The 24,446-nt window shown below is 40.1% G+C and overlaps 2 protein-coding genes across 3 annotated transcripts; both read right to left on the bottom strand.

The window, feature by feature from the left end:
* Nucleotides 1-1,207: 1,207 nt before the first annotated feature.
* On the bottom strand, nt 1,208-2,880 carry LOC133479997 (RIIa domain-containing protein 1). Of its 2 annotated transcripts, XM_061777610.1 has the most exons (4): nt 2,284-2,880; nt 2,142-2,218; nt 1,760-1,806; nt 1,208-1,584 (listed from the first exon to the last, which is right to left on the bottom strand). In XM_061777610.1, exons 1-4 carry the CDS (start codon nt 2,518-2,520, stop codon nt 1,514-1,516), a joined length of 432 nt encoding a protein of 143 aa, XP_061633594.1. In that variant the 5' UTR covers nt 2,521-2,880; the 3' UTR covers nt 1,208-1,513. The 2 variants fall into 2 exon arrangements, with proteins under 2 accessions (XP_061633594.1, XP_061633595.1); XM_061777611.1 differs by lacking the exon at nt 1,760-1,806.
* A 132-nt stretch (nt 2,881-3,012) lies between these two features.
* il6r (interleukin 6 receptor) lies at nt 3,013-23,311 on the bottom strand. Its single transcript, XM_061777602.1, has 10 exons — nt 23,060-23,311; nt 20,000-20,539; nt 18,347-18,470; nt 15,636-15,814; nt 15,393-15,562; nt 13,422-13,566; nt 12,572-12,627; nt 5,168-5,210; nt 4,851-4,959; nt 3,013-3,740 (listed from the first exon to the last, which is right to left on the bottom strand). Exons 1-9 carry the CDS (start codon nt 23,139-23,141, stop codon nt 4,868-4,870), a joined length of 1,431 nt encoding a protein of 476 aa, XP_061633586.1. The 5' UTR covers nt 23,142-23,311; the 3' UTR covers nt 3,013-3,740; nt 4,851-4,867.
* Between the last annotated feature and the right edge of the window lie 1,135 nt (nt 23,312-24,446).

Raw genomic sequence — 24,446 nt, 5'->3', positions numbered from 1 at the left:
AACACTGAGCCTGAACAGGCGTTTAATGCTGTGTATACCATATATTGTACTTGATCACATTTCTTAAAACATAAAAAGATAGATTAAGAGTTAAGGAAGAAGCAGGTTGCTAAAGAGAGAGGATGCTGGCGACAATGAAAGGAAAAGTGTGGATATTAGCAAGGAAGCTGCCGGATCCATTCATTTTGAACGTACCGAGTCAGGGATCTACACACTCGTCCACGTGTTCAACAAACCGATGCTCATCTCTGAAGCACTCTTCAAACTTGTGGAACAACTTCCTCTCCAGGCCGGGTCTCATCCTGATCGCCCTCACCGCAGATTACAAGTCGGCCGAGCGGAACGTGTCACAAATCTAAATGTGAGGAAAAACGATGCACGTTAAAGACATTATTTTGCCCTTGACTTTCGACTGGTGTTAACTCCCTCACCTTGTCTTGGTTGAAAGAATCCACACTGTCATTTGCCCTGTGTGGTGGTCCATCATCTCCAGGTTCATCCATTTCGAATCAGCAGTGAAACACCTCATAGACACCGTAAGACACTGTCCCAGCTTTTTTGGAACGTGTTGCAGCCATAAAATTCTAAGTTAATGATTATTTGCTAAAAACAATAAAGTTGATCAGTTTGAACATTAAATATCTTGTCTTTGTCGTGTATTCAATTAAATATATGTTGAACATGATTTGCAAATCATTGTATTCTGTTTTTATTTCTGTTTAACACAATGTCCCAACTCATAGAGACAATATAACATACCAAATACTTGAAAAAGTTGGTTTGGCAAAATATGGCACCTTTTAAAAACAAAAAAAACAAAAGTTAATACAAACTAATATAAAGCCAAATAATTTCTCCTAGCCATTAACTTTACAGGCAATGTCTTGATTGACGTCTTAACATTCTTAAATGTTAAACAAGGATAGTGAAACATTTACGACAAAAATAAATGAAACAAAAATAAAATACTCACATTTTGAAGGCACCTGACAGACAAATAACAGCGAGGGAAAGCTTTGTTACTCATTTGTGTTCCAGTTTCAGATGGTCAGAAAAGATGAAAAATAGAGATAAAAATCAAATGACATTGAGCCGGACTCCTATGAGATTTGCTGACATCGCAAGTAATAATGGTCTAAACTCCAGAGAAAGAACCAAACTAATCTTTATGGTAGCTTAAAACAACAATAAAAGAGGAACAAAGATCAACAGGTTGGACAGCCTTTATTATTTTTTCCCACCTGTTATTTTTGAAATAACCTACACTAGATCCTGAACAAGAATGACATATTCAATGGCATACAATGTAAGATTATAAAGCAGAATCGTCTCATACAAACATGGAAGCAACGCTCCAGTGACACTGTGTTTGAAATACAATACAGGGAAGACATTATGTTTTGGTGTACAATAATAGCGTTTGTGCTTCATGGAGTGCGACAGTCCGTTACAACAAAAGATGCTTCCTAAATGAGTAAACAACTGTGACAAACATCCTCTTCCTGTCAGCCTTTTAGGAGTCCATATTGATGGTCTCCATTTTGGCGTTAATAACGGCGTGAAGGTCGGGGTTGGTGAAATGATCTGAAAGACACCATTCAACAGATTTATTAGGAATAGATCGGGACATTCTTTCTATCAGAGGCTATTGCAGTCCTCTGAGAGTCACTACATATATCCTGCATAAAAATAATAATAATAATAATGTGATTACAATTGAATATATTATATATTATGAGCATTTGTTTGTGTAACTCACCAGCAGCAAATGCGCGAATGTGAGTGGGCCTTTTAAGAAGCACGTCTCTACAAGACAAACAAACACAAGCTGGCTATTGGCAGATAGATAGCATTGGTTCACTCCAATCATCCAATCATATCGTCACTGTCGGCCAGAAACATTGTATGTGCAAATATGGTCAAGTCCGTAGTTTTTCCCACAACTTGATACGAATGGTTATAATCCATGTCACTCGGTTTGATATTTTTTACAAATTTGAAATCTAAAGTGTTGAAAATAGCTCGAGAGCAAATCTATTCATCTCTCTCGGAACTGCAGTTGTCCGAGAAATAATAAAGGATGGATTTAAAGCGATGCTTACTGTATTTAATAGGCGCAAATCGAAAGAAAGTGATGGAACCTGAGAAAATCTTCAACCATGACCTCCACTTCGGGATGCGCCATCAGATACTTCTCGTTGTCGATCCTCGTCTGGATCTGCCACCAAAGAAGGCGTTTCATGAAGGCGTATTCGCCTCTCGTTCGTTTCCCTCGAGTCTTACTTTGAACTGGCGCAGTTTCTCCCGCTGTTCGGCGTTCAGGACGGCGACGTCCAGTTTGCCCAAAGCGCTTTGTGTTGACATCGGTGCTGTGCGAACACGCTCCAAAACAGCGGCGACCGTCTGCTCCTGACGCGCACAACAGTTGCTATAGAAACGCTCGCTTGCCGTTACGCCTTGTATCCCGCAGAGGGCGCCAACAACACCGAAGAGATCTCCGTAGGCGTCACATAGCCGCATGTGGCTATGACGACGCCGATCTCCAATGAGAGGAAAATGACAGTGACGATAATGATGCCGAGTAGCACGTCGGCTTCATCCGGGTTTCTCCGGATCTTCTGGCTCCCTTCCAAATCCCCCAAAACATGCAAGTTGTGTGAACGGTTGCGTGTCAAACGTGTGTCCGAAGTCGCTACGGGTAATATACATACATCGTTTTTCATTTTCTGCAAATAAATGCTCAAAATTACAATATATGCATTTGGGATTTAGGTTGTCAGTGGTTTGTACAAGAAAACAAAAATGTTCATTTACCTCAAACATATACTGTACATACAAATACCAAAATCAGAGAAACTGTTCATTTTGCAGTGGTCTTATTTTTGCTGTATATTTTGGTCACCTAATTTAGCAACTGCAAAAATCTGTACCAAACACTACTGTATTGTTAAATCAAAAGCTCACCGTTTGTACTATAAGTGTTTGTACAAATTAATAACAACCAAATCAAAATTCCATAATAAAAATAAAGCTTTATCCTTGCATTTTCACTTTGCATGAATTCCATCAATCAGTGATATTTTACAGACTATTGCAAAAATATTTGACAAACGTGTAAATGTGTGGTACTGCATGAGATACAGTATTTACAGAGCACATAGTACAAAGTCTATCCACTGTACAATCCAGCAGTACATACATGTATTAAAAACAGAGTAGCTTAAAGGCTGTGTAACTGCAGCAAGTAAGAAGTCTAAAAGGACAATTGGCCAAAATTGTTCATTTTTCTCGCTCTGTGCTTCTTTTGTGTGCTGTATACAAACCTGAAAAAGAAGCACGGACTGAGAGAAGTGAACGATATTGCAGCAGAATAGTTGTGGGGCAACATTGTGACATAAGCAGTTGGCCAATTGGAACTGATTCACGGGCATCAGTCTCATTTCTTTATTGTCACACCTCATATACAAGCTTTTCCTGGCATTTTTATAAACATTCTGAATACATTTGATGTTCTCATTCTCTCTGCATGAGGAAATAGTTCGTATTGTTGAAGCGAATGGCTTCACTTTGCTCCGTCTCCATGATTTTCCTCTGCGTCCTCTTCCACGGTGGGTTCTTCCTTGGGACATGGGGGGTTAAAGGTCACCAGGGCTCGACCTTCTGGTCCAATTGTGGCGGGCGGTTTGTAGTGCCGCCGAAAACGCAGACTGTGCAATTTGGTCAGGAATTTTTCTTTGTGTCTAAAATGGAACAAGTGGGTAAAATTACAAAGCTGGACAGCCACTCATTTGTCCAGTGAAGTACGGTGAATATGGCGGTTCATCTTTCACGTCCCTGCTATATCGCAGATTTTAAGCAATCGTCTTTTATAAGCTTTTACACGATACAGACAAGTCCGAATTTAGAGTTGAGCCTCTTCACTGTAGTGCCACGTTGTGCCGCTACAGGCCAGGCAACACTGAAGTCTACTGGAAGAGATGCAGCGTAATTAAGAGCAAGAAGAAGAGGCAGAGAAGGTCCCCTATTAAGCTGCAGTAATAGTCATCGTTCCCACAGAGCAGAGACAATATGTGCCCAGGTTGTGTACTTTGTTTGTATATGTTGTTGCTGCTGTGTGTGTAAAAGTAGGAGTCGGTTGGAGATATATCATTATTGTAACATCTATGCTGATTTCAGTCCGCACATCTTTGCCATTTTGCATCATATTGCAACATTAAGCTGTTGGACCTTTGTTTGACGAAATATCTATGGTTTGCTTGAACATTTTGGTGTTGAAATATACAATATTTGATTCTCTTTTGCGTCATGTTCTGTTTATGTGTTGCTAGTCTGCACGTGTTAAAATTGCAGTTTTTTGAAGGTTTATATAATTAATGTGACATTTATGCAATTTCCATTACTCATCGCTGACATTTTGCATTGTATCTTAGCATTAGCAAAAGCTGATTTTTGTTAGACAAAATTATTTTCTTATTATTTTAGTGTTTAAAAAATGGACAATAATTAATTCTTTGTGTATGTGTCAGTTTTGCAGCAACCTCAACTAGGTTATAAGCAAATAAAGCTTGAAGCAAGCACGCTAGACCTCTTATTTGGAGCACTGTACTAACTTGAGTCTTTTCGTTTCCTTCAAGTGATGTTGTACAATAGTCTTCCATTTCTTGACTTCGAGAGAGTGGGAACAGGTTCTAAGGAATACTTTCAAATATATATTAATGAGTTTAAATCATAAGGGAGGGGTAAAACTATATAAAAAATGTTTTTTTTTAATATGGTCTTTCTATATCGCAGATTTTCACTTATCCCAGGTGGGTCTGGAATGTATCCCTGCACGGCAATTAGAGTTTTACCTGAACACGTAGACGGCCTAAATAACAGCGAGGATGGCGAATGAACATGAGATCCACAGGATGTGATGTGACACCATCGCCACGGGGCTGATGCTCGATTCGGGAAGTGCTGCAAAGACACAAGAGCCATGACCACCAAAGTACATTTCAGGGCATGTTCTACGCAAAAGGTGTGTTGAGCCATGTTTCCTGAGCGCCCCTTTTGCTATGGCAACATGACTTCCTGTTCTCACCAGAAGGAACTTTTTAACATCAACATTCTCTTTTGTTTGTCTCACACTAAGTGACTTGAACAATGGTTGCAGGCAGACGCTCACCTTCAGATGGAACGTCCGTGCCGGATCCTTCATACTCGGGAAACTGCAAGATGAAATAAAGTCACACACACACACACACACACGCACACACACACACGCACACGCGCACACACACACACACACACACACACACACACAAACACACACAAGATTTAAGCCAATCTGTGAATCAATTTCAGTCTCATGAAAAATACGAAATGGAAAAACAGGTGAGAGGACTTAATAGTTATGTGACTTGGATGTTTGTTATCAAGCATTGCTAAAAGATACGCTGTATTGCCAAAAGTATTCGCTCACCTGCCCTGACTCACATATGATTTTAAGTTATATCCCATTCTAAATCGATATGGTTTCATATGATGTTGGTCTACCCTTTGCAGCTGTAACAGCTTCAAATCTTGTGGGAAGGCTTTGAACAAGGTTTAGGAGTGAGTTTATGGGAATGTTTGCCCATTCTTACAGGAGCATATTTGTGAGGTCATACACTGATGTTGGACGAGAAGGCCTGGCCCACTGTCTACTCGAAATCAACCCAAAGGTGTTCTATTGGGTTGAGGACAGGACTCTATGCAGGCCAGTCAATTTTACCCTTGCCAAATTCTCTCATCTATGTTTTATGGACCTTGCTTTGTGCACTGGTGCACAGACATGTTGGAACAGGAAGGAGTAATCCCCAAACTGTTTGACAGTCCAAAATCTCTTGGTATACTTGTTAGATAAATTGTAGAAGTTATCATTTATTTGCTTAGCTTGCATTAGTATTATGGACGATTTTAGATGTCTCGCCTTCGAAAAGATGACTCAGCATCATCCGATGGAAGGGCGCCTGGACCAAGGACGTGATCGGATGTGGTCGGGTCGGGACAAGTGTTGGTCCAATATTTTGTGTTGTGTCTGAAAAACCCTCTTTTTATCAAATATTATGTGTCGTGTCTTATTGTTTAGAATACTATGTCTGGGAAAAACCCTCTTATTATCAAATATTTTGTGTTGTGTCTTATTGCTTAGAACATTATGATTTGTAAATCCCTCCTATTTCAAATAAATACAGGAGTGAGGGGGGGGGGGGGATTGTTTAGAGCGTGTTGAGAGGCTGTGATCTGAACAATCTCCCATACGCCCTCCTCATGAGAAAAAGAAACCAGTGTCTTCATTCCTTTTGTGTCTATTTTTTATAATGTTGGGTAAGATAAATCCAACATTAAATTGGTCCTTCGAGCCGGATGTCAACACACCCGAGGATTCCAGTTGTGGAGCCGACTTCCAGTTAAGAGACCGTGGCCACGGCAAGTAAGACCCTTTACGGGACTGTTCTTCGTTCTCCTCAACTGGGATCTGAAGGTTGACGACAATCCACAGGATTGAAGACGAGTGGTGAGTTAAATTTTTTAAAATTTTTTAGGAAAAAAGGATTAAAGAGTGAGTGAATTGCGCGACGAAGAAGTCTGCGGCAGAATAAACCTTGTGTAATACTAGTCACTGGCAAGTGGTCAAGATGGACGTCGGAGTCCGATAAATTCCGTGAGGACGGCGGGGTCCTGTACGTACTTAAATTCCGTATTTCTGTGTTTCCGTGTTTTCGTGTGTTTATAAAAACGTTATTAATATCGTGTGTATGTGTAAAAGTATGAATGTATAAGACTGGATTGTAAGTGACAACTGGGTTTGGAAGCAAAGGCAAGAATTCTCCGCCCCAATTGGGGTAGAAGCTTAAGAATTGCCAGAACTCAGACATTTATTGTCACCCTGTCATTTTTGAATAAAGTCAGTATTTAGGTCACTCTAGGTGCAAATGAACTGACTTCCAAATTCACAAAAATGGGAATAAATAACAGTAAACCGGATCAAAAAATAGACCTAACGTGTAAAGATTGGAAATATGTTCAACTACAAAACCATTCCAAAATAGAACATTTAAACACGTGGATAACCAAATACGGTTTCGCTGGCCAGCTAAATTCGCAAAAAAATAGTTCAACTTCAAAACGAAATAAAGTGTCGACACAAAAATTATATATCACAAATACAAAAAGATGGATTTGACGACTTACTCTTCTGGTTAAACATGGCGTCTAAAAGAGAAAAAGGAAGGGAAAATAAGAAACACTTAACAAATGAACAAAAAGAGCAGGAAGGTAGACATAAAAATATGTTGTTTCAAAGACAGGAAAATGACGAGACAGGACCAATAATAAGAATTAGCGAGAAAAAGATAATTGAAGAAAGTTGTAAAAAAAATAAGGAAACAAAAGCATCAGCACCCTTGTACCCGGTTTTGCCACCTCATGAAAATCCTCCAACTCAAGAGGCACAAACACAACGAATTTTACGATCGGGAGGGGTACAAATGAATTGGTCTAAAACTATGGGAGAAACATTTTCTCCCACTCTCAAAATAACAAATATAACCTCAGACGAGGGAGACATGGATTTATTTCCGATGATTGAAGTGGCAAATCCAAAAAGAAACTATTTTGGTCTATAGGACCTGGACTAATGAGGATGTGAAAAAGGCCGTAGCCGGCATCACACCTTATCAACAACAGTTAAAAAAATGCTTTACATGCGAATTCGAAAGAACACATTAACAGATGGATAGATAAACATTGGATAAACCTAGCAACTGGCCTTCTGGAGGAATATGTTAATCATGCCCTCCACGCAGAAAGAGTGTTAGACAAAAAACAAAAAGAGAAGATAGATGTCTTCCTCGACGAAGAAGCAGAAATATACTATCAAGGCAGAGAGAGAGATAATTTTAGAGGACGCGGCAGAGACCGTGGGAGAGTAAGATATGGTAGAAATCGAAATTATTATGATAATACCATCTGTTGGTGCTGTGGAAACAAAGGCCACATTGCACGTGACTGCCCTAAAAAAGAAAAAAATAAAAAATAAAAGAGAATACGGACAAACTACCGCATGACTAAGCCAGCCTGCTTCCCAACTCAACAAATCCTCTTGTGTAAACATCACAGAGAATGAGGAGGTGGATTTCAATTTACAGGACAAACTATGCAGAAATTGTTGCACCATTGTCAAAATTAATGTATGAAGACAACCTTAAAATGATATCACCTGTTTAATGGAGTACAGAGGCAGAAAAGGCCTTCTGTGACATTAAACAACATTTGGTGTTGACTACTGCGCTAGGCCTTCCAAATTTAATGATAAAACATTCATTCAAATGGTAGATTGTAGAAGCTATTGCATGACCTCCGTACTTACACAACAATACGGTGATAAGCTAAGACCAATAGCTTATTTTTCAACTAAATTGGACAATGTAACGTGTGCATTACCACATTGTGTCAGAGCAGTTGTGGCAGCCTTGACGGCAATACAGAGCAGTTCCACAATTGTGTTATTTCATCCATTTACCCTTAAGATCCCACATACAGTGTCTGCTCTCCTATTGCAAACCAATATGGCGTTTTTATCACCGGCAAGACATTTATCTTGCATTGCCATCTTGCTGTCACAACCACATTTGACTATTGAGCGATGCACAACCTTAAATCCAGCCACACTAATACCCTTACTTGATGAAGGCACGCAGCATGATTGTCAGGAATTGGCTGAACAAGCTGCTGAATTAGTAGCATTAACCGAGGCATGCAAACTAATGATAAATAAAGATGGTACAATCTATACTGATAGCCAATATGAGTATTCCTCAACAAGACCGTAATTATTGTGAAAAACAAAGTGCAAAACTACAAAATGAAATTTACATTAGCACAGAGAAAAAAAAGAGAAAAAAAAACCTACTCAAAATGGGCTGCTATATTGAGCCATGCTGTGTCACATGTCTCAACCGGAGGGATGGTGGCACAGATAGATTGACACTTTACAGCCCTAAAAAAAAAAAAAAAAAAAATAGCAGAAAGAAACACGTGGGTTCATTTAACAGACTGTAAAAAAGTCATTTCAGCTGAGTACTCAAATAGGGAAGGTGAGCAAAAGTCTGATAACGGAGCGGGAGCAGATGTGTAGATTCTGAAAACGCTTGCTGGTCAGTGAAGAAAAAAGACACCAACCCGTTTAGTGAGAACTCAGCAGAAAGGCACACCCACGTTGGTTATGAGATTCGATAAGTTGTTACGTAGCAACTTTGGCTACTATGATGTTGGTTTTGTTTTTGTGGTACATGGGACGTCCCACCCTCAATGATACAACCAATTTTGTTTGATAGAAAATCACCTACCAACTGGACCAATATGACAAACCCAATAATAAAAAATTTTGAATCATTAACTCGTGTCAAAAGGAGTATAGCTGATGATCAAAATTGTGGGCATGGCCTCCAAACGCGGCAAAAAGGTTTAATATTTTGTGCCCCCCAAAATCAAGCTGCTTTAATCCTAATTCCATATGCGGCTCTCACCAATGATGCTCAAGAGAATGGGCAGAATTGGGGATTTAGATATGACTGGTATGCAACTATAGGCTTTGAATGGGAACACCTTATTGGTGAAACAGGTTATGATTGGTCCAGTTGGTCAAAAAGAACAGCAAAAGAACATAGAAAGAAATTTAACTTAAGCAAAACGGTCCATAGTTTAATATTGAAATACGAATCAAATCACCCAATGTGTTTGATAGTGAGCTTGTGGGCCTATTCTGGTGGAAAAGATCCCCACTTCCAAGTAGTATTGTGTTATAGGAACCGTGTTAAACCAAAAATGCCATTAAAAACTTCAAATAAAGGTGGACAAATTTTAATGGTTAACAACATAACTACTGATAATTGGTTCCTTGTTGTCACAGGAGTTTCAGGACAAAATAATAATTGGTTACTATTGGTGGAACAAGCAGCAAATGTAACGAGAAAAGATTGTGTAATTTGCATGGGTCCCAGGCCTTTGTTGCGCATAGTTCCGGCACAATTATCACAAGATTGTATTATTCCATTCATGAACGCTACTGTACCAACTAAGAGGTGTAAATCATGGGATCCTATATATCCCGTAACAGAAGCAGATAAACACAAACCGATGTTTTCTACTTTAGTAGCACCAAATAATTTCACTTGTATAAACATGATTAGTAAAGGGAAAAAATTAGGACCACTGAACGACACACAGTGTAAAGTAATCTTAAAAGTCGGACCAAATTTTGTGCCAGTGTCACGGAGCGACATCTGGTGGTGGTGCGGAGATGATAGACTGTTTGATAGATTACCTAAAGATATATCTAGATTATGCGCTATTATCACTTTGATATTGCATGTGTCAGTATACCCTATGCCTGTTCAAGATTTAATGGAAAGGGCACCAATGTTTTTGTCCAATCTAGAACATATACAAAAAAGAGATTTGTCCTGGCAGGGGCAAAATAATCCAACATACATCGACGCCATAGGTGTTCCTCGTGGGGTTCCTAATCAATACAAATTGGCTGACCAAGTTGCAGGAGGATTTGAGTCTTTCATATGCTGGTGATGTACGATTAATAAAAATGTTGATGGGATAAACTACATCCACTTCAATGTACAGAGATTAGGAAATTGGACTCAGAATGGGTTGGAAGCTGTGCACGAGCAGCTCAAGGACGTTCCAAAGACCGCATAGCTGTCGACATGCTCCTCGCAAGAGAGGGAGGTGTTTGCGGTATGTTTGGAGAACAAACAATACTGCTTCAGATGGCAGCTTGACCAGAGCCATCGATGGTCTACGGACCCTCAATCAACACTCCTTGTGGGACAGCTCGGATGGACGTTTTTGGTAAATATAAAACCCCCATTTCACCAATATTGATATCAATTGCTGTTTTTGCAGCCATTCTGACATTATGTGGATGTTGTTGTATCCCATGCATTTGGGCATTAATCAGTAAATTAATCACCACAACCATAACCCCCATGGAGAAATCGTATGGAGCTGATGTATCCATCACTGTATGATGATAATGATGATTATGATGATAATGATGATTTTGCTTTAACTAATTTGTTTCCTGATACAGATGATTACGATGTTTAAACTACAACATTCATATATGACAAGTTTACTCTGAGTGTAAATGTATTTGTTTCATAAAAATGATTCTACAGTTAAAAATCGAAATGAAGTGACTGTAAGATGATATGAGAATTTGTGCAAATACATGATAAACAGGAGGGAAATGTTAGATAAATTGTAGAAGTTATCATTTATTTGCTTAGCTTGCATTAGTATTATGGACGATTTTAGATGTCTCGCCTTCAAAAAGAAGACTCAGCATCATCCGATGGAAGGGCGCCTGGATCAAGGACGTGATCGGATGTGGTCGGGTCGGGACAAGTGTTGGTCCAATATTTTGTGTTGTGTCTTATTGCTTAGAATACTATGTCTGGGAAAAACCCTCTTATTATCAAATATTATGTGTCGTGTCTTATTGTTTAGAATACTATGTCTGGGAAAAACCCTCTTATTATCTGTGATCTGAACAATCTCCCATACGCCCTCCTCATGAGAAAAAGAAACCAGTGTCTTCATTCCTTTTGTGTCTATTTTTTATAATGTTGGGTAAGATAAATCCAACAATACTGAAGCATTCAGCGTTCCTTTCACTGGTGCTCAGGGGCTAATATTTTGGACATTTCCAACTTTGTTTGGACTGACTGACTGTGCACCCTTGCACAAATCAAGGTTCATAAAGACATGGATGACAGAGTCTGGTGTGGATGAACTTGACTAGCCTGCACAGAGTTCTGACCTCAACCCGATAGAAAACTTTTGGATGAATTAGAGCGGAGACTGTGAGACAGGCCTTTTCCTCCAACATCAGTGTGAAACCTCACAAATGCGCTTCAGGAAAAATAGTCATAAATTCCCATAAACACACTCCTACACCTTGCAGAAAGCCATTCCAGAAGAGTTTAAGATGGTATAATTGCAGAGGGTGGACCGATGTCATACTGAACCATATGGATTAAGAATGGGATGTCACTTATATTCATGAGTCAAGGCAGGTGAGCGAACACTTTTGGCAATATAGTGTACGTTAGCTTGTTGGCCGCGGCAATTAGTCTCGACCACAACCACGATCCATTTACTAACGTCATTACCAAACTTAATTTGTATATGTAAACACAAATGTTCAATATTTTTGGGGAGTGTTTTTTTTTGTTTTTGTTTGTTTTTTTGTCTTATTTTTTAAGCCGAGCTAATGTTTGTATTTTATATATATAGGTTGGATATTATCCATTTTTACCTTAACCAAGTTTTATAGTGCGGCCACAGAACTTCAGTGGACTGTTAAGAATCATTCTAATAATGTACGCAATGTACATGAAACTTTTTAAAATATAGTTTTCTGTTGTCATAAATAAAAAAAAAGATATCCATTTAATAAAAACAAAGGCTTCAAATGTACTCGGATAAGTAAATTGTGCTCAATCAACACTACAAGATTATTTACCGTTATAGTCATGAGATCTTCATTCAGCAAAGCCATTGGCTCTTGTGTCCTTGAGTCTGAAATGAAACATGATGATTGTGAAATAATACACATGTATATGTAATAATATTTTATCAAGCAGGTACACCGCAACACATCTTGTTGATTGTGATTGATGCGGTTTTTTTTTTCTCTCTCCAATGTCCATGTCATGAACAGCATGTTCAGTATTGGTGCATCTGAAAAAAAAATTATATTGTGGGAAACCTGGGTGGGTGGATGGAAGATAGGAATTGGAATTGGAATGTGTTAAATGAATCTGTTTAATATACTGGTTGCAGTTTTTGAACTAAACTGCTAAAATACTGTAAATGAACTTTTAGCTCCCGTATTCTAACTTATTGAGAAGTTTCTCATCCCACACAACCACAAAAATAAAAACACCGTTAACAGTGTCAATCAAAACTAATCTTTGTGAAGGCACGATATGATCTTGTATTGGCATCAAGAGTTGTTAAGATTTCATGAGTTTTGAACATAAAACCTTGACGAGGAACAAAGAGCGGAAGAGGAACAAAGACAGAGTAAAAGTAGGTGTGCTTAGCAGTGTTTCTAACATTGCTTTCCTTGAAATGCTCTTCGGAAAACTCAAACATACAGGAAGGAAATAAAAATGCCGCTGATTGATGAGGTTGCCATGACAACGTTTGTTCCCAGAGTGGGTCAAGAAGTGCTGGATTCCTACAAGTTGCCATCAGAATCGCACGTCCGACAGTACATGATGAGGGTGTTTTTCCATCGAGTAAGTAGTTCCCAATATAATGAACTATGTCTGCTTTTGTGTGCATGTTTGTTCATTTTTAATAATTACCAGTCCAGCTGCTGCCATACACCGGCGCACTCCAGTTGCTCCAGAGACCATCATACTCATCCTGAGTTCTGACCTGGATCATGTACTCGACACCCGGCATCGCATCGGTGATAGTGAAGAAACGACGGCCCTTGATCAACATCAGCTAATGTAACACGCACACACATGCACACACCCACGCACACAGTCAGTAAGTGTGTTTTAATACTTGCAGCATGTCATTTAGTGAACCCCAGCATTTTTGCAAATTCATGTATTTCTATCTTTCTTTCTTTTTAAGCTATCTGCCATTTTTCACTTAAAACCCCACCTTAAGCCATAAATATGCCACAAACTATGATCCCAAAACAATATCATTTCAAACTCATCTTACAATATTATCCATCAAAATAAATATCTTACAGATAATTCGATTTAGAAAAGAATGCACCGTAAGTGTGTGTTTACGTGCGGTACATGCGGTGAACTCGCCGTAACTTCCACGAACAACCCAGGCTAAACTTAGCTCTAGCATGACACATAAAGCTTGTCTCTCAGTCGCGATGGAACAATTCAACACGCTTCTTTGACACTAACCACTGTACTACTTTCCGATTGAGACAGGGCTTTATGTGGCATTTTGTTCGAGAAGGAGCATAAAAAAATGTGAATAGATGAGTTTCCAAGTGAATAACTGGGGATTTTTCCCAAGGAAAAATAGGTGAATTTGTGAATATTCAACCGAAAATATGCTGCACTTAGTTGAGTTAACACTGAAGATTTAATAAACCTTTATCGGGTAAAAGTATTTACACAATAACTTGCCTATGAATAAATGCTCGTAAGTGCCCAATAACACATTTAGTGATCCTGCATTTATTTGTAGTTTTAGTTGATAGTTCAAAGCGATAACTGTAAAGTGCATCACTCACTAAAACTTGCTAAATGGTCAGCCAACACATTCTAAAGCATTCATAACACAATTTGATCACACATTTGCAACCAAGTCAAAGAAACCTGACTCAAGATACCCTTTTGTCAACTGGTAATACCAATGGAGTTTGTTATTGTTACATCCACCAAGTTTAAAGGCTAAAGGATTGATTTGTTGACTGGTTAGTTAACTTCTCCACATTTTGAGTCACTATTAGATTTTACTGCCACCCAAAAATGGTAATGCTACAGAGGGTCAATTGTCAAACCGTCCTTCCAACTGGGAACTGCGAACCCACTTCTGACACAAATTTTCGCATAACTCTGAGGAGTAACATCGACACTGATTTGAACCCGGGGAAAAAACAAAACCGGTACATTGCATCCCTTACAACAGGATACGCCATGGATGGGCTCATGGTTAATCTGTCCCACTTCTGACACCAATTATTCGGAAGTGTTGTCAACCAAGATTTGCAGCCAGGTCTATTGTGTTGAAAAACCTGTAGACTGTCCATTCAAAAAGGGCAGGCCACAGATGTGCCCCCGGTTAGTCATCCCACTTCTGACACCAATTTCTCCAACTGAGGAGCACCCTCAACCCAGATTTGATCCCCAATCTATGGAAGTAAAAACCTGTGCACTGTGTCCCTTGCAACAGGCAACGCCATAAATAGGCTCAAAATTAATACTCCCACTTTTGACACTAATCCCACTTCTGACACCATTTTTTTGGGAAGACCAAGGAGCATCCTCTACCCAATTTTTGAGCCTGGTTCTACTGGGTTGAAGAACCTGTGCACTGTGTCCCTTCCAAAAGGGCAGGCCACAGATGATCTTGTGGTTAATCATCCCTCTTCTGACACTAATTACTTGGAAGTAAAGTCTGAGGAGTGCCCCCAGCCTGGATTTGGTTGAGTGGGTTGCAATGCTTTTATAGTATTTTCATCCTTGAATGATGCAGTGACGTTCACAGTTGTTTTTCTGAACAGTTTGGCCTTGGCTGAGCTCTGCGCTCTCCCGCATGCCGTTGAAATTGTCATTGTGATTGCTGTGTACCTGCATACTTGAAGACGACGAGCCAACGGCCTGGTATTTCAGTTCATAGATAAGCTCATAATAATTGTCTTGGGACTTCCAGGAAGCGGGGAAAGCCCAGTTCACCGTCATCCTGGTCTCGTGTCCCATTTCCTGTCGGACTGACACCGCTGAGGGAGGGTCCGGCTTCACTAGTGGAGAGGACGATTTACTATGAAACCCTAAAAGTCAAGCAGTGAGATGGTAAGAACTGTGTGGACTTACAAATGTTAAGAGGGAAAAAGGGCAAGATGGTGCTAGTGGCATTGCCCGCCATGTTCGTGACGCACAAGTAGGCCATGTGACGTGTCCTGAGCTCGTCCTCGTTGTGCTCCAGAACACACCAGCAGCGGGACCACTGGGAGGAGAAGGAGCACTGAACACGATGGAATCTGTCGCTGCGCCTGAACCGCAAGAGGCGATGGGAGAGGATCATTCACATGGGAGGAAATCAACACTGGAACATTGTGGTTTTAAATAACTTGTGTGTATTGTTTGCAGTGCAGTGTTGACACAACAGGGTTCATAGCGATACATTTGTGTGAGTTGAACTCAACATATTAACACGGACACGAATATTATGAGAGTCTTTGATAGCCATGCAGTCATTGTGCATAAGCAGTAGAGCAGTGCTTGCTGACCTTTATTGAGCCAAGGCACATATTTAACATGACAAAAATCTCAAAATTGCCATGAAAAGCATAAATGAGCTCACGAAAGTGAACAGTGGTGCCTTGAGATAAGAACCCAAAACACTATCTCAAATCCTTGCTCCCAATTGAAACAAACTGAAATACCATTAATATGTTGCAGCCTCACCCACCGAAAACCCCCCCAAATTTTTAATGTGTTTTTTAATAAGAAAAATAGCACTCATTGTACATTATAAAAACATACAGCAATGACAGAATTAAGAAGAATGTAAAGAATTAAAGATTTTTGGGTTCAATTGAATGGACATTGTGCTGCTCCTTCTGTCGTGTGTGCCTTGGCCACCCGGGGCCAGTATAATACAGACATACGAATATACGTTGAGCCGGTCAAAAATCCTCAGTGGGCTGCAGTAATATTAGTCGTTCTTTGCAGAGGATAGAGAATGTCTGCTTGTGAGTATTGTTATATTATCAGTCTACATGTGTTGGTTTAAGTTCACATATGCGTTGCTTAAAGTGTTATAACGCTGCGATGCTGATGCGTCAATGGAATTTTGCATTGTTTCCCAGCAGTAAGCCCAGTGGACTTATCTAAAGTGGTTGTTTTTTGTTATGTTTAGTTTGACAATAAACTTCAACTGGTAGTGGCAATAAACAGCTTGACTTTTTCTGTATCTCCCGAAGTGCTGCTTGTTGTGAAGTGAATTGAGTTGATGTCTCAGCCCTTGCATCCCAAACCTTTGCTTGCAGGTCAAAGCAAAAAATTGGCTGAACGACGTCTCGTATCTCGAAAAGTCTCGTATGTCAAGACCCCAGTGGACACCCGTCACCCATCCGCTTCTCCTCACTAGGGTCGCGGGCGTGCTGGAGCCTATCCCAGCTGTCATCGGGCAGGAGGCGGGGTACACCCTGAACTGGTTGCCAGCCAATCGCAGGGCACATACAAACAAACAACCATTCGCACTCACAGTCACAGTCACAGTCATGCCTACGGGCAATTTAGAGTCTCCAATTAATGCATGTTTTTGGGATGTGGGAGGAAACCGGAGTGCCTGGAGAAAACCCACGCAGGCACGGGGAAAACATGCAAACTCCACACAGGCGGGGACGGGGATTGAACCCCGCACCTCAGAACTGTGAGGCTGACGCTCTAACCAGTCGGCCACCGTGCCGCCTGACACCCGTCACATTTCTGTAAATGACACTTTTCTACAATGTAACATACTGTTAGCCAGTGCACAGCATATATACAGTAAGAGTGTTAACATTGAGGAGTGTCAAAAGATTTGTGGGGCAACCTGTGAAGCTGTGGTGAACTTCATTCCCAAGAAGGTTAAGGCAGTGCTGGAATATAATTGCAGCCACACAAACTATTGGTTTACTTTTGTTAGCAGCCGTTTCAACATTAATAACTGTGTGTTGAGTTATTTTAAGGGGACAGTAAATTTTCAGTTATATAAGTTGACTACTTTACATTGTTGCAAAGTGTCATTTCTTCAGTGTTGTCCCATGAAAAGATATGTACAAAAAATTAAGGCATTTATTCACTTTTGTGAGCTACTGTATACAGGATACTGAAATAATGATGATCTGATCACACTTTCCTCACAAATCTACTTACCCATTGTGAAATCTGGGTCACTTTAGTTGACTACAGAGCTGAAATACTCACAGGACACCATGATTTATTCTGTATTGTGAATGGCAACTCATGGCTTCACAGGTTAATTGTACCTTAACTGCCACCTCGTGGAAGAACATTTTATGTTTTTGCCTGTCATTATACGTTGATGGCATAGATAGATGAACAAAGACACATTATTTGGAGTAAATACATGCAGATTTTCGGACCATCAATTTTTCAACACCGCTTATCCTCGTTAGGGTCGCGGGACGCTGGAGCCTATCCCAGCTGACTTCGGGCGAAAGGCGGACTACACCCTGAAATGGTCGCCAGTCAGTCGCGGGGCACATATAGACACGGACAACCATTCGCACTCACATTCACATTCACACCGTCACTGAGTGGGAACTGAACCCACGCTGCCCGCACCAAAGTCAGGCGAGTGTACCACTACACCATCAGTGACCATTTACGGATCATTGAAGTGAAATTGGATCATTTGCCGTGGCACACCTGGTTATCTCGTGTGCTGTGGTTGGGAATCACTACAGTGGAGACACACCTTTTATTACATTGATAAGACTAATATTGTCCTGATAAAAGTGTTTAGCTGTAACAGGAGCATCTGCAATACACATCGAGCAAGCTACTGCTCTTACCTTTTATTGATAAAGAGGTAACAGCTCGGGCGTAATGTCAACGGCTTCTGAGGTGTCCAATCACAGCGGATCTTACTGCTGGGTGACCTTTTGGAGCAGGACAGGCTGGGAACTTCTGGAGGATCTACAGCACATGAACCGTCACTGTAAATGCATTTATATGAATATTTGTGGTTGTTCTTAATGAAGCCCTCACTTTCTTAGAAACACTCATCTTACTATTTGTAAAAAGTATTTAAGAATCTATTTTCTTTTGAGGATACAGATTATGTGTAAATTTCTTCAAATCACACCATTAGGCCATATTTAAAAATTAAGAAGACCAGTGTGGCAGCATGACAGTACAGTCGATCAATCTAGAAACATATCGTGTAGATTCAAATTTAAAGTTGCAGGAAGGAACAACTTATCTTCTGACACCAAGATTCCCCCCATCGTGATGAAGTGTACTTTTCAGCCAAATTGTTATATTTACATATTTGAATCGACAAAAGCCAGCAGTTTATTAATAATAAAAAACAATTCAGCTGAACTTCAAAGCTTAATGACTGAAATAGTAATATAACATACAGCGACTTGCTGGTCACGTCATCAATTCTCAATCATCACTGCCACACAAGCGGTGGTGATTTCTGGTATGTGCGACGTGCAGCTGCACAAGGTGGCATTTGTGGGAGGCTGGCAACGCCCCCGCCAACCCCCAAAGAAAAAAAGGTAAAAAAATAAAATAAAAATTATAATAAGGTAAATGAATGGGTTTGCAACCAGTTCAGGGTGTACCCCGCCACCTGCCCGATGACAGCTGGGATAGGCTCCAGCACGCCCGCGACCCGAGTGAGGAGAAGCGGCTCAGAAAATGGATGGATGGATGGATGAATGGGTTTGCTATTTTCATCCTAAAATGTAGATTAGGGTTTAGCACAGGGCGTCATTCAAGCTCGGACCGCCATTGCACATGGGCCATTCAATAAATCGTTTTATACCCACAAGAATCCCTTGAATGATAACAAGGACAGTAAAATAATTTTACTGGATTCACACGTCAATTCACAATTGAATCACTGCTGCTATTCGATAATGTTAAATATTAATAATACTGCATGCACATGATTCAATGAAAGAAGAGCAATGCTCAGGTGGTGCACTGCCACCCGTGTCGCTATTGTACAGTTGCTGCACCACTGAATGTATTGTTTTACGATAAAATTGCCACAACAGTTGAGTTAATCTCAAACATTAAATGAACGGGGTACTCATACTGTACAGTTTATCCCCGAAATACGATTATTCTATTCCAGCCCCCCAAAAAACCACTAGCATTTTTTTTTATATGGTGTTGTTTTTAGTAAAAATTGCAGTTTCTGTAGTTTTTTTTTTTTTACAGGAGCAGGTGATTGGCCAACTGCCCAAACACAGACGTGGTATTCCTAAGTGGTCTCCCATCCAAGTACTAACTAGAACTAACCCTGCTTAGCTTCCAAGATCAGACGAGATCTGGCAGCATGTGGGGATTCTGCCAAATCCAGAAGTTGGTTGCACATACATTATAACCTATAGCCTGGTGGAAGACCATACAGCTAATTTAACTTGAATTAAAACCTCTTTTAAATTCAAATAATTTGATTAATCGGTTTCCGTGATGATGTGACTCACCGGCCACAATGACCTTCAAAGAGAACGTCTCTCGGTCTCTGTGCTGACAGGTGTAGTTCCCAGAATCCTTCAGTCGCACTGAGGTCACAGAGAGCTGTGTCCTCCTCCTCCCCGTCGTGAAGCCGTCCCAGTCCCAACGTCCTCGCCCCACTGTCTTCCCGTTCCACTTCCACTTGGTCTTCCCTTTTACGTCCCTCCTCCCCTCGCTGCCATCCACGTCTTCCCCCTTCAAAGGTGTACTGGTCGGCTGAACCTCTTGATGCCTAGGAAACGATGATGATGACAATGATGTTGATGATGATGATGATAATGATGCATGTCCAGCACTCTCGACTCCTTCCTCCTGACTCTTGTCCGTCAATGAGTTCCTATCAGTTTTTATGAAAGCTCCATTGCTGGTCTGTGTCTCACTGGAAGAGTCTTCATCATTGGACGGGTGTTTAGCCACTTTGACTTTTGCTCCATCCACCCTCACATCGCCATCACAGGACAGAACTAAACTGCTGCCTGGGGACAGTACCAACATGCCGGGGGGAGCCTCTGGAGAGAGACCAAAAGCAAAGTAACAGTACGGTTCACTGTTGATGTTGAACTGTATTTGAAGAATAGCGTTTTCATTCATAATTAGTGAAGCAACAAATACTTATGTAGGCCACGTTCCAGAAGAAACGACAGCTCCATCTCTGGCTCTGTTATGTTTGCTCGGCGAGTTAAGCAGAATTATTTGGGCTAAACAGTAACTGCTTACGCCAATAAAAAAATGGTAAATGCCAGTCACACCCACTAAGCTGTTTAAATCACAAAAAAAGTACATCAGTTGTTAGAAATAAGGTTAGGGTTATTGGAATTAGGGTTAGATTCGAGTTAGGGTTAAGATTCGGGTAGGGTTGGAGTTAGATCTTTGAGTGGGGTTGTGTTTAAGTGGGTGGGAGCATTACTTTTAGGGTAGGGTTAGGCTAGTGGGATATAGTTCGTGTTAGGGTATGGTTAAGGGGTTAAAGTTTGGTGTTATTGTTAAGATTAGGGTTCAGGTTGGTTTACGGTAGAGGAAAAGTGGTTCTAAAAAGTCTACACACCTCCGTTCAAATGCCAGTTTTTAGTGATAGAAAAAATAAGACCAAGAAAAATCATTTCAAACCTTTTCCCCCCATTGATGTGACCTATAACCTGTACAACTCAATTCAGGACAAAACATCTTTAATGGGAAAAATAAATACAATAAAATGCACACCCTCAGACGAATACTATGTTGCATCACATTTGTCTTACATTAAAGCATTCAGTCTTTTGGGGAAGGTGTCTTTTAGTGTGGCACATTGTGATTTGGCAATATTTGTCCACTCTTCTTTGCAGAAATTCCCGAAATTTGTCAGATAACGAGGGCTACTCCTGTGCACAGCTTTCTTCAGTTCATGCCACAGATGTTTGAAGGAACTGTTCACTTTGACGAAGGCCCCAGTGCCAGCTGAAGAAAAACGACCCCGAATCATGATGCTGCCACCACCATGCTTCACTGTAGGTGTGGTGTTCTTTTGCTGATGAGCAGTGTTGTGTTTGTGCAAAACCTTCTTGCAAGTCCTTCAGTGTTGCTCTCAGCCTCTTGGCAGCCTCCCGTTACCAGTTTGTTTCTTATCTGTTCATCCATTTTGGACAGACATCCAGTTCTTGGTAATGTTGTGCCATATTTTCTCCACTTGAAGATGACTGTCTTCACTGTGTTCCATGGTTTACTGTTTTTAAAGCCCCGGAAATTCTATTGTACCTTTTTCCTGAATGATGCCGTGGAAGCTCTCTGCGGACCATGGCTCGTGCTGTAAGATGTGACTTCAAAAATGTCAGGGAAAGCCGACACGAACATCTGAACTTCATTTGGGTTAATGAGAGGCAATATAAATGGTGGCGCTGACTGCCATTTAACATGAGTTTGAATGTGATTGGTTAATTCTGAAGACAGCCATATCCTCAGTAATAAGGTGTGCACACTTTTTTACTTTCCCTCTCTAAAAAGATTATTTTTTTCTATTGAGTAGTACAGGTTATAGATCTCATTTTTTAAAATAAGAAAAACCTGGCATCTGAACAGGGGTGTGTAGACCTTTTATTTCCAATGTAGGATTTACTGTTCGGGATTGGGGTAGGGTGAATTCCAGTTCAGGGTAGGGTTGAGGTTGGCTGAATGTTAGGGTTAGGGTACAGGTAGGGTTAGGAATAGGTTGAGGAAGGGTTAGGGTGTGTCGGGGCTAGGAATAAGTTTAGGGTTAGTCTGTGGATAAAGATATGTTAGTCATATAATGCAGAATCACTATTACATAAGTCTGTTCAGCAATCGTACATATTTTTTTTGTCTCTAAACCAGGATGTCCAAAAATTTTTACTTCCTCATTTTAATTATTCTCAATTTCCTTTTCTTTGCACAATATTCCTAAAGTGCTCTGTCTCTTATTTGGATAACCACACTAACCTCGGCTGGTTCTGAGTTCACTGTTGAAAGTTTGGAGAGCGAGAGATAGATGATTAAAGTCAACTGGCTGAGCTTGACACCAAATGAACTTTAGCCTTTTTTGAACAGTAAACACACTTTCCCACACGAGAAAGCACAACATCTGGAGAGGCTAAAAGTTAAAGGGAAACCAGCACAAATGGAAATCTTAAAGAATTATGATTCTAATGCCCTACCACTTGTCATTTACAGCGCAATAAAGCCAAATAAAACACATTTGAACAATTTATAGTAGCGGTAATTAGTCGGCATGGGATATTACAACAGTTGTCCTTGAAGACAGTAAACAAGGGGAAATGTTTGTCAGGAGAGAAACATAAAATCTTCCAAATGTCATCCAAAAACAACTGTTATTTTAATGATAAGTAGGAATTTCCTTTTTGTAGGTTCACCAACCTCTCTACCAGAAGTTTTGTGTATCTTCACTTTTGTGTGAACTGTGCTCACATTAACATTTCCTTCTGTTTTATGTATTTAAATGTCAAATCCTTTTAATCACAAGACTAAAATAAGTTGCTTGCTTTATAAGAGAGGATAAAACACATTGGCAGTAACTTTACCTTTTTTCAGACAAGTGCCCTGGAAAATGCTGGATACTGGCATGGCGCACAGGACCCACAGCAGAGATAGAAAACGGCACATGTTTTTTCACCTAAAATCCCCCCCGAGAGGAATCACAAAGGTGTCGCATCGCCTCCAGACGCAGTCCTGCTTGTGGATCCTTGTAGTTGTCTTTACACTGACAGTCCAGTCTGCATCATGAGCGTGCAAACTTCATCTGAGACACGTTATTGTGAAACTCATCCGTCCCCCAACCTTCCTTTTCCACCCATGCATGCAGGCACACACACACGCGTGTACACACAAGCATGCACACACGCATACGCACACACACACACACACACACACACACAGACACACTTAGGCTGAGGATATCCTCCTCAGATCCACAGGAAAATCCTCAAGTGGACCAGAATATTTATCAACATTATAGAAATAACAATATCCTATACTATATCAATATTAGCTATGATTTAATCAGGGTAGTCATTTGTCTTGTAATTATGTTGTGAGTAAAGTCATTTATACAGTAATACAATTAGTTTCATGTCATCGCTTTTTTTGCATGTATTTCCAAAATGTGTAAATTTTTCCCAAATGAAACGCACGTATCTTCAAATTTTGTGAGTTATCGTAAATATAAAGCATGTATTACCACATTTTGTGAGATTTTCCGAAATGAAAAGTATGTACTCTATCTGCAATTTGTTTTTGATCCTCAATGAAAGGTTTTTACCATGAATAAAAAGCACATATCTCCAAATTTAAATTATTATATTATTACTATAATTATTTTATAATTATGATGATTAATCCCCAATTAAAAGCTTGTATCTCTAGACTTTGTGAGTCTTCCCCAAATAAAACGCATGCGTCTCCAAATTTTTATCCCCAATATAAAGCAAAGTATCGCTATATTTCCGGCGATTTCGACACTCCTAATTGTCTCTCCAAATTTTGTGTTTTTAATTCCCAGTGAAAAGCATTTGAATACATTTTCTGAGTTTTTACTGTGCGCAAAAAGCAAATACGTATCTCCAAATGTTATGAAGGTTTATCCTCAGTGAAATGCATGCATCGCCATATTTTGTGAGATTTTCCTAAATAAAAAGCATGTATCTCCAAATGTTTTGGTTTTAATCCCACGTGAAAAAGCATCTATTTTACAAGCTGTAAATCCTTCCTTCACCACTGTCCCCTTTGTGGAAGAATTGAGTGGCCCTCTTTGCTGCATGTTGTTTCTCACACTAGTACATTTTTTATATACAGTACAAAGGCGTTTTTGGCCTTCTTCCCTACTATTTATGAGGCTTCATCATTCGAAGCCAGAGTTCTTATCATTTACGTTGCCCACATTTGCATTTGCTTAATCTTTCAAAAGTTCGC

This window comes from Phyllopteryx taeniolatus, chromosome 6, assembly GCF_024500385.1.
Source record: "Phyllopteryx taeniolatus isolate TA_2022b chromosome 6, UOR_Ptae_1.2, whole genome shotgun sequence".
Lineage (NCBI taxonomy): Eukaryota > Metazoa > Chordata > Actinopteri > Syngnathiformes > Syngnathidae > Phyllopteryx > Phyllopteryx taeniolatus.
The sequence above is the reverse complement of the archived record's forward strand: the minus strand, read 5'-3'. Positions and strand labels throughout refer to the sequence as shown.